This window comes from Salvelinus namaycush, chromosome 1 (assembly GCF_016432855.1).
Source record: "Salvelinus namaycush isolate Seneca chromosome 1, SaNama_1.0, whole genome shotgun sequence".
Taxonomy (NCBI): Eukaryota; Metazoa; Chordata; class Actinopteri; order Salmoniformes; family Salmonidae; genus Salvelinus; species Salvelinus namaycush.
In genome coordinates this window covers 31,268,098-31,278,909 of record NC_052307.1, presented here as the reverse complement: position 1 = coordinate 31,278,909, position 10,812 = coordinate 31,268,098, and the positions used below count along the sequence as shown (strand labels likewise).

Below are 10,812 nucleotides of genomic sequence, written 5' to 3'. Positions count from 1 at the left end.
GCTGCTGCTCCAGTTTCAACTGTTCTGCCTGCGGCTATAGAACCCTGGCCTGTTCACCGGATGTGCTACCTTGTCCCGGACCTGCTGTTTTCGTCTCTCTCTCCCTACCACACCTGCTGTCTCGACTTCTGAATGCTCAGCTATGAAAAGCCAACTGACATTTACTCCTGAGGTACTGACCTGTTGCACCCTCTACAACCACTGTGATTACTATTTGACCCTGCGGGTCATCTATGAACATTTTGAAGAACAATCTGGCCTTAATAATGGCCATGTACTCTTATAATCTCCACCAGGTACAGCCAGAAGAGGACTGGCCAGTTTTTCCTAGCCAACGTGCTTCTACATCTGCATTGCTTGCTGTCTGGAGTTTTAGGCTGGGTTTCTGTAAAGCCCTTTGTGACATCTGCTGATGTAAAAAGGGCTTTATAAATACATTTGATTGATTGATTGTGTGCCAAATCATCGTCTGAGCAGTTGGGCATCAGATTGCTATATCATATGGGTCGTGTTCCCCTGCTCAGACGTTGCATGCATCAGCCAATGGTTGATACTGTAGTTTCAAAGACAGAAGTGAACAACAATTTTTATGAAATGCGATAGTACGGCTATATTACATTTTGTGAAAAAAAAATAGCAAAAAACTTGTTCACCGAAAAATATTCTGAAATACAGTCAAATAAACTCTTGACGTGGTGTAAAGTATTCATTTTGGGATGTTTGTGTGGGTTTTTATTGTATGAAGGTGAGTGAATGTGCTTTAAAAAGTGGTAATATGTATTGATTGTGTTCAATATACTAGGCCCATAGATGGTTTAAAAGGATAGTTCACCCAAATTATTAAATAACACATTGGTTTCTGTACCCTGTAAGCAGTCTATGGACAAGGTTTGACAGCAATCCATTGGTTTCCACATGCTAACGTTTTAGCATTTGTGGCACAAATCCCATTCAAGTCATGGGACGGATGCTAGCATTTATCTAAAATTGATTGTGAAGCTCAGCAAAGTCACTTATAGATGTTTTGAATAAGATGTGGGAAAAATGCTAATATCAGTCCCATGGCTTAAAAGGGATTTGTGCCACAAATGCTAAATCATGGAAACAGTGCCAGGGAAACAAAACCAAAGTATGGATTGCTGTCATGCTTTGTCCATAGATTGCTTATAGCGCAATTAAACCAATGTAATTTTCTAATTTGGGTGAACTATCACTTTAAAATGGATGGCCACACTGTAATATGGAAGGATGGGTCTCAAAGGCTCCATCTAGTGTAGAAGACTTGAAGAAAGCCCAAATGATACTTCATGTAAACACAGATGGTTGTTAAAAAAGCAACCGTCTAGGAGCTGTAAAAAGTTAAATTACACTGAACTAAAATATGTACGCAACATGTAAAAAGTGTTGATCCCATGACCTGAAATAAAAGATCCCAGAAATGTTCCATAAGCACAAAAAGCTTATTTCTCTCAAATGTTGTGCACAAATCTGTATACGTCCACTTAGTGAGCATTTCTCCTTTGCCAAGATAATCCATCCATTTGACAGGTGTGGCATATCAATAATCTGATTAAACAGCATGATAATTACACAGGTGCACCTTGTGCTGTGCTGGGGACAATAAAAGGCCACTCTAAAATGTGCAGTTGTCACACAACACAATGCCACAGATGTCTCAAGTTGAGGGAGCACGCAATTGGCATGCTGACTGCAAGAATGTCCACCAGAGCTGTTGCCAAAGAATTAAATGTTTATTTCGCTACCATAAACCTCCAACGTCTGTTTGTTTTAGAGAATTTGGCAGTAGTCCAACCGGCCTCACAATCGCAGACCACGTCTATTGCGTCGTGTGGGCGAGCGGTTTGCTGATGTCAACGTTGTGAACAGTGCCAGCCCCATGGTGGTGGTGGGGTTATGGTATGGGCAGGCATAAGCTATGGACAACGAACACAATTGCATTTTATCAATGGCAATTTGAATGCAAAAAAATGCCGTGATGAGATCCTGAGGCCCTTTGTGAGGCCCATTTTTTAAGGTATCTGTGACCAACAGATGCACATCTGTACTCCCAGTGATGTGAAATCTATAGATTAGTGTCGAATTTATTTATTTAAATTGACTGATTTCCTCATATGAACTGTAACTCAGTAAAATCAATGAATGCATGGCATGTTGCGTTTATATTTGTGTTCAGTATATAATAAACATTTTACCATTTACTTTGGTCGTGACTTTACAATAACGTCATAGAAACTAAACTACAGATGCATTACGCACATTGTAGTGTTTCTCTTCTTGTCCGCAACATGGCACTCTAGGCTAAGCAATGAATGGCTATGGTTTCGATATATCCACAAATGGAAATATCTCAAACTTTTATCGCGTCCTCGCTCCTCGTCTCCTTCTCAAGACCCATTGGATGAGAAAGCCAGAAGTCCCTCCCTTTAAATGTATCCAATGGGGAAAGGAGAGGACGCGAGGAGTACGTAATCAGAGATTTCAACGAAAGGAGATAGTGATCCTAATGGGCAATGCCTGGAAAACAGTCATAACGACTCACCAGCAGAATGTCGAACAATCGTGTTCACGTTCTATGGTGCGTCACGCGGTTGCTAAACTAATCGTAACGCAATCCCTCCTTAACTTGGCTATTTTCCTCGAAAGTACACAATGTCACGATTCCAAAGCTATACGATATTACAGACAACAAGTTAATTATCTCATATCTCGGAAAAGATTTGCATGTTGTACTTCTTGTTGAAATTCATGCTAATAGTGTTTTTTTGAGCTGGCGCTCAACTGACTCCTTGAAGGAGAGTTCTAATTGTCCCAGAATCGTCCAGAATGCAACGCGCGGCCCATTGACGACGGGTTGGCAACGCACATAAGGGGCCTTAATACGATACCAATATTGTATTATACCATCTCCTCACAAGTATATCTTCCCAATGGCTGCGGACGTAGCAAACCGGAAAAAAAAACAGAAGTTGTGAAATGACATCAAATTCACGGAGTTATGATTTAAACACGGTATTTTAGTCGTATTTCTGTACTACTTTAAACTGAGCATACAGTACATCGTTGACATGGCAGGAAAGCGGCGGATACTACCGTCTTGGATGGCGAGGAAGGATGAGGACAGAGTGAAAGATAATGAGACACTGAAGAGGATAACTTCAGGCAAGAGAACAAGGAGGAAACGAGTTGAAAGGTGGGCAGTGTAGTTTCATCAAAGGACAAAGTAACCTGATATTCTTGAAATATGAAATAATACCTATACTATAGGAGGGCAGTGCCCTTACGAAAAACATTGCAGTCAGAATCAGTGGCGGTCAGACAGTGCTGTTTAAGATGAGGACGTTTTTTGTTTTTTTCATGAGCATGGCTTTATTTCTATTACAGCATATTGGACGACTCATTCATATTCCATTCACCCAGTTCAATGTTACAGCGATAGGTTTCAGCCACTACATGATACTCGAATTTGCCCTATACCCATCATGAGGCTGCTACAACCTAGCCTATGAATTAAAGTTGACAACATAGGTCACCTCTTTGCTTGTGGACTTCAATGCACAACACATCAGCTGTATGTGACCAGGCGAAAAAACCTTTCCAAGCCAAACCCCTATACACAGCCTACATCGTTGTCACCATATTAGCTGGAGTATATTAGCTAAAGTAATGTCATAGTCAGCATAGCTAATGGAACTCATTTGTTAGTAAACCCGCTACAATCATACAGTAATGGTACAGTCAGTAAGCAGTTACATCGGCGGGCCCTGGTGGCAATAATTTATAATACCAAAAGCTTAACTGTTACCTTGACTTGGACGAGTTCAAAAAGCAGGTTGTTTCAGTAGGCTAAACTAGCTTGCTGCATTTGCTAGCTAAGTAAGTGAAACTGAAAGTGGAAAAAATGACAATCCCCCTCTATATATTTCTCTCTTGCTTCTCCTTCATTTTGGAAGAAATGTATTTGTTAAAAACTGTTGTCTTTCTCTCTTTGAGTCAACTACTCACAACATTTTATACACTGCAGTGCTAGCTAGCTGTAGTTTATGCTTTCAGTACTAGATTAAATATTAGATTTTTTGATTGGGTGGACAACATGTCAGTTCATGCTTCAAGAGCTCTGATAGGCTGGAGGACGTCCTCCGGAAATTGTCATAATTACTGTGTAAATCAGGGGTTCTTAAACTTTTTCAGCCTGGGACCCAAATTAGAAATTCAAGCTTAGGAAAATATGCAACTATAAATAAATATTGGTACATTTCATTGCCCTTATGCCTAAAACAAATGCAATATAGACAAAAACAAATAACATTGAAATTAAATATCCATATAAATATCTATTCAGGTTTATTTTCCAGCATTAAAAACTCTTACATATCTGTCTAGGTTGGAGCTGTTGCTGTTAAAATAGAATAAATCATTTTCATTCTGAACTGGAATAAACTGATTGATCACATCACACAGATGTACAACAGAACACACACACACAGGCAGTTTTTGATAGTGCAACTGTAACAGTATAGCTTCCGTCCCTCTCCTCGCCCCTACCTGGGCTCGAACCAGGAACTCTCTGCACACACCGACAAGCCACGGCCCTTGCAGAGCAAGGGGAACAACTACTTCAAGGTCTCAGAGCGAGTGATGTCCCCGATTGAAACGCTATTAGCGCGCACCCCGCTAACTAGCTAGCCATTTCACACCGGTTACACTCACCCCCCTTTTTGACCTCCTCCTTTTCTACAGCAACCAGTGATCTTGGTCACGGCACCAATGTAACAGTATAGCTTCCGTCCCTCGCCCCGAACCAGGAACCCTCTGCACACATCGAAAACAGTAACCTTTGAAGCATCGTTACCTATCGCTCCACAAAAGCCACGGCCCTTGCAGAGCAACGGGAACAACTACTTCAAGGTCTCAGCGAGTGATGTCACCGATTGAAAAGCTATTAGCGCACACCCCGCTAACTAGCTAGTCATTTCACACCGGTTACACAACCCTAAGTAACAGTACAGATGAAAAATAATCAGGCCTACTGTACATCTTACTGTATAAATTATTGTTGAAAGAAAGTCTAGGTTGGAACTGTTGCTATTAAAATACAATATGTATTTTTTATTCTAAACTGGAATAAACTAATTGATCACATCACACAGATGTAGACCAGAAAACACACACACACAGTCCTAATTAGAGGTGTGTGGCTGGTTGAAGTTTTCAACAAGCATGTATATTCTGGGCTCTGTTTTGATGTACAGTAGGCCTGATCATTTTTCATCTTCATCTGTACTGTTACTAGGGTTGCACTAACAGTAGCTAGCTTGCTTTGGCGAATGTTAGCTATTAGCTGTGTACAAGGCCAGGGGATTGTTTGAAAGAGAAACTCACATCTACTACGATGAGAGCTAGTTAGTACTCCCTTTTTTCTGCTTATAATCACCTGTTATAAAATGACAACAATGCCTTGCTAGCTGACTTACTTTTCCATTGTCGAAGCAATGTTTCCTGAAGCATTCTACACTGTTCTCAAAGAACTCCCTGGGTTTGCCATTATGCTGTGGATGTTTGGTCAGGACGTGTCGTTATAATTTGTTCGTTTTGAGAGACTCATTACTAAGCACTTCCCCACACAAAACACATTGTGGGCGCTCCTCGTTATAAGTTTGTATGAAAGAGAGAGAAACTCATCGCTGTATATGCGTTTCATGATAATTGAGCTCAGTCAGAACTTGTGGCTAGCATGAGTCCATTTGATGACAGCACTGAGTGATGGCAAGTGGGAATGACAAATCAGTGGCAGACAGCGCATCATCTGCTGCTGAACGACAGCGCTGCATTGTGTGTGTCGCGGAGTGATCTTCAAGAAAACTACAGAAAAAAGATCTGGTAAACCGCAAAGCACACGGGCATCTCCCTCTCACAACCCGTGCAGCTGCCAAACAGAGCAGAGACCGCTGCTGAGCAGAACTTGGCCAAATCAATTCCTGTAATTAATTAAATAATTATAAATTTACTCTGACACGTCGCGACCCACCATTAACAGGTCCGTGACCCATACTTTAAGAAAGCCTGGTGTAAGTCTATGGAAGGGGGTGAGAACCATGAGCCTCCTAGGTTTTGTATTGAAGTCAATGTACCCAGAGGAGGGTGAAAGCTAGCTGTCCTCCGGCTACACCATGGTGCTACTCTACAGAGTGCTGCTGAGGCTACTGTAGACTTTTTGCAAAATAGTGTGTTTTAATCAATTATTTGATGTGATTATATTTAGTATAGTTTTATCTAAAAAGGATAACTTTTTTTTTTAAATGTAATTTTTATGAAATTCACTGAGGAGAATGGTCCTCCCTTTCCTCCTCTGAGGAGCATCCACTGGTCAGAATGCAGTATAGCTGCAATACACTATACTGCAGTTATATATTGCTTCCAAAATACGTTCCAAAAAATACCACAGTCAAGTACAGTTAGTGCAATTTTACTGCATTTTCAAAACGGCAATTGTTTTCTGTAGAGTGTGGTTTCAACCACTAACGTTTCTATTTTTCAACTAAAAGTAACCCGATTGCCTATTATTGGCTATATGGCTATATGAAAAACATTCATTTTCTGCACATAGGACTGAATTTTCCCTCTCTTGCTGTTCAGAGTGGCTTTCTACTGCATGAATGAAAAGGAGCTGGTGGAGGCAGCTGTCAGTTATTTGAATGATTTTGGAGGTGGAGAAGATGGAGCTAGTCATGATGACAAACAGGTGATGTTCCATAGACTGGGTGATGATTCACTGAGGGGTATGGGGGGTGCAGCTAACTAGCTTAGACCACAGTATGAAAGACCTCTAGTGGGGACCCCCAGCTGTTATTCGATCTAATCCAGAGCTAGCACACCTGATTCAACTCATCAGGTAATCATCATGCCTTTGAATAGGTGACTCAGGTGAGCTAGTTCAGGGCTACAACAAAATTGTGAAATGTCTGGTGGGGAGGTTTGAGAATAATTTCTAGTGGATATAACTGAGCTATTTCTGTCTGCTTTATCCAATTCACCCTGTATATTGTATTCATTGCTACAGGTGAAAAGTAGTGTGGTGGGCTGCTCTATGAATGCAAAAAACAACTGTGTCAGGGAGAAGAAGAGGAGGCTGTCTGAGTTGGACGTGGTGGCGGAGTCCTCAGACTCTGATGCCCAGGAGAGGACGTATGTCTCAGAAACGGACATCGACATAGCCGAGGAGGACACTCTACTGTACGCTCAAAACAACAACACTCACAATAACAACACAGAGCAGGGACCTGAGGGTCAGAGTTCAGGACCAGGTCACGGTCACGACGATGCTGATGGTCATGGGGATTTGGCTCAGGGTGTTGAAGGAGCAGAGGACCGGTCACAGTCTCCCACAGCAGATGATGATGCCCTCAGGCTTGTAAGGGAGATATTCTTCACCTGATGATAAACCACAGAACACTGAACTTTGAGATGCTTTCCTTACAAACTGAGATGGGGGGCTACACAGCGAGGTCATGTAGACTAGAGTATATTAAAAAATAGTCAATGGGGGCAAATGGGACCCATAACATTAATGATTTCCTTCTCAGCTAATAGTGGGTTCTTGGTATATGTTAGTAAATACATCTCCATTGAAAGCATTTATTAATACAGGATTAGGTTTCATCTGTGAAGTGTTTAGGCACTATGTCCTAGAAAAGGCCTTGGGCCTAAAAACTGGCTCACTAGGTGCAACTAATGACGTGTACAATATTAGGCGCAACTGCGCAAGATGGTTTCCCCTTTTAAGAACGACTGGGATATTCTAAAGGCACTTTTATTGATTTCATTAAAAAAAAAAAAAAAGCTACAATATGTCACTTTTTTGGCGACTTGACCAAATTCACATAGAAATTAGAGAAATCTTGACCATCAACATACTCTTATGGTAGGCTTATGATCAACAGGCATGTCATGCACTTCACAATTTTAAAACATTGTTGATGAATAAATCATGTACATTTGAGACTTGTGAGCAAAATTGGTGGTTTTAACTTAACCTACTTTACCTAATAATCATTGTTATCACACTAATTTACTGGAACATGACAGTTAGCCAAAAGGTATGCAATATCTTTTTGAATTACTTAGGCTAGTGGTTGATTTATTAAAATGACTGTAGCATTTTTGTTGTCAACATTGCCGACCACAATACAGTAGGACTATAGTAGTAGTGGTCAAAGAGCAAAGTATTTCTGTATCAGAGTTCATATTGGAAACTTAATTTGATTTTAAAATATACATCTATGTTCAGAACAGAACACAAACATGAAAACAGACTAAATAAAATTATGAATAGCATGTTTTGAAAAACATTATATAGACATAGTCATTTAAAATGTACACCTTTTTGGTTGATCATGTTGAACACATTGAAAAACTTTAAATAATCAAATCAAAAGTCGACTTGTTTTTCCTGACCAGCAAACAAATGTTTGCCAAAGTAAACTGTTGCAGAGAGGTCAGTTAGGGGTTGCTGAATATTTCCTCTTATTTGAACACTAGGGAGGACTTGACAATCCCTTGTTGGTTACCAGCAAGCTTCTCCACTGTGTTATTAGTTATCATAGGCTGTCGTCTCATCTCTTAGCTGCCGCCTCCCTGTCATCCAGGTCAGTACAGCTGCTGCAACCAGCTCAGCATTAACAAACACACAGACATAGTACCCTGCTGTCATACCAGCCAATGACACATAGCTAAAGTGGAGCCCCACAAACACACAGAGGCCCACAAGCATCAGTAGGCTGGAAGCAGCCTGACAGCTGACACTGAACCACAACACCCCTCTGTCATCACAGCAGACTGCAAACAGAAAGGCCATGAGGGCAAAGGGCACCAGCACCAGTGGAGTATACAGGCTCATAATGACCAGGGGCCTCATTTATAAAACTGTGCAGAGGATTCACGTCAAAAGGATGCGTATGGATGAAACAAAGTGCTTATGCACAAAAATATTGTGATTTATAACAGTGCTCACGTACGTCCGACGGCGGATTCTCCTTTATAAATCACAATCAACTCGATATTTGGCGCACGTGAGCGAGCGTCTTGTCCCACCCTTTTAACGCACATAGTTGCCAGTAAATAGTCAGTGAAAGGCCCCTAATTAATATTCATCCATACTGACCGCATGACGACAATGACGGTAAATCCCAACAGAAAGGCTAAAAAAACATTTTTTTTGTAAGGGAAGTTGAAGCAAGAAAAAATATATTATTTGGTGGCCATAGTGTGGGCAAATCAAATGCCAAAAAGGCGTTAGAGTGGCAGCATGTGGCGGACGCTGTGAATGCTGCTGGCTCAGGTCGGACCCTCTCAGAAATAAAAAAGTGGTCCGACATAAAAGTGGAGGCCACAAGGCGCATAGCCTTACACAGACAAAGTGTTTGTGCCACGGACGGGGAAAAGGGGACATCGAAGCTCAACCCCCTAGATGAGCGACTTGCCGGTAATATAGGGGAATCGCTCCTGTGTGGAGTAGTGACGTAGGTGGAGGGGGACACGGATATGCAAGATGCATGATCCAGGTATGTAATTAGTATTCCCTCATTTGAAAATAGTAAACCAAATGCATTCAAGTTGTGTTTAAACATTTATTTATACAAACAATTGACATTTTCTATTGTTTTTAGTCGTTGCGTGTTCCAGCGGGGTCGGTGGTGCTGCAGCTGAGCAGGAGCTGAGTGCGCCTAGACCCGACGGCTCCACTGCACCTCGTGCGTCACAACCCTCCAGAGGCCGTGTCCTCACAGATGCAGTCCTGCAAATGCAAAGAGACACCATTGACGCTATTAACGAGGTTTCCAAGGAGTTGAAGTGGGACAGGCACGGCTTGGTTTCTGTGGGTGCTTCTCTGTAAACCTGGGCCCACTACAGCACAGAGATCCAAGAGAACAGCTCTTGGTAATCAGAACCGGCTCATAAGGCACCCATCATCATTAGCCAGTAAATATTGCTGGTCTCTGAAAATTCGCTCTCGGAATTCTTCCAACAGTGCCAAAGCAGCCATTGTGCGTCATTACCAATTGTAATTTCATGCCTTTTTATACCCACCTATTTGATTGTCAAAGCTACACAATTGCGTAACATCTTCAAGTGTGGTAATTACCCTGATTGTAACTGACAATGAAAGGGCCATTATCACATTGACAGTTCTGCGCAACGAACATGTGAGACTGTGTTGCAGCCCAGCCTCACATTCAATTCGCGCATATATGTACAAAATGTATTTCAGCAGATTTCGTGCGTTTTTGTGCATTTTTGGGGTGGTTCAATTCGTTTGAAAATACACGAATTTCTGTGCTACTTAATTCGTGCGAAAATACACGAATTTAACCAGTAGGCGACACACAAGCCGTTGCAACAACCATAGACGCGATCGCCTGTATTTATTTATTTTACGTTATGAATATATAGATATTTTGTCTTTTTTTAACCATATAACCATAAGAGGTTATATATATATTGTCTTTATTTAATCGCTATTAAAACATTGTGGTTTTATGCCTATATGTACTGTTTTTGATTTTTCTGAACAGACTTTTCAGTATAGAATGAATGTAAGCAATGCATGATGGCTAATGGTGTTTTATTCGGTTGTAGTTCCATGTATTTCTTAAAAAACAAACGTGTAAACCATTTTTATTGACCAGAATGTAACTGAAAATACAATGGCAGCCTTGCAGGGTGGCTGAGTGTAAATACATGGCTCTGAGTGTAAGCACCTTTTCACTAGAAACGTTCTTGTGTTCAAATGACCGT

General features: G+C 41.2%; 1 protein-coding gene across 1 annotated transcript; it reads left to right on the top strand.

Annotated features, from left to right (window-relative positions):
- Nucleotides 1-2,860: 2,860 nt before the first annotated feature.
- si:ch211-127m7.2 lies at nucleotides 2,861-8,449 on the top strand. The gene is made up of 3 exons (XM_039002720.1): nucleotides 2,861-3,211; nucleotides 6,655-6,760; nucleotides 7,079-8,449. Exons 1-3 carry the CDS (start codon nucleotides 3,087-3,089, stop codon nucleotides 7,451-7,453), a joined length of 606 nt encoding a protein of 201 aa, XP_038858648.1. The 5' UTR covers nucleotides 2,861-3,086; the 3' UTR covers nucleotides 7,454-8,449.
- Nucleotides 8,450-10,812: the final 2,363 nt, after the last annotated feature.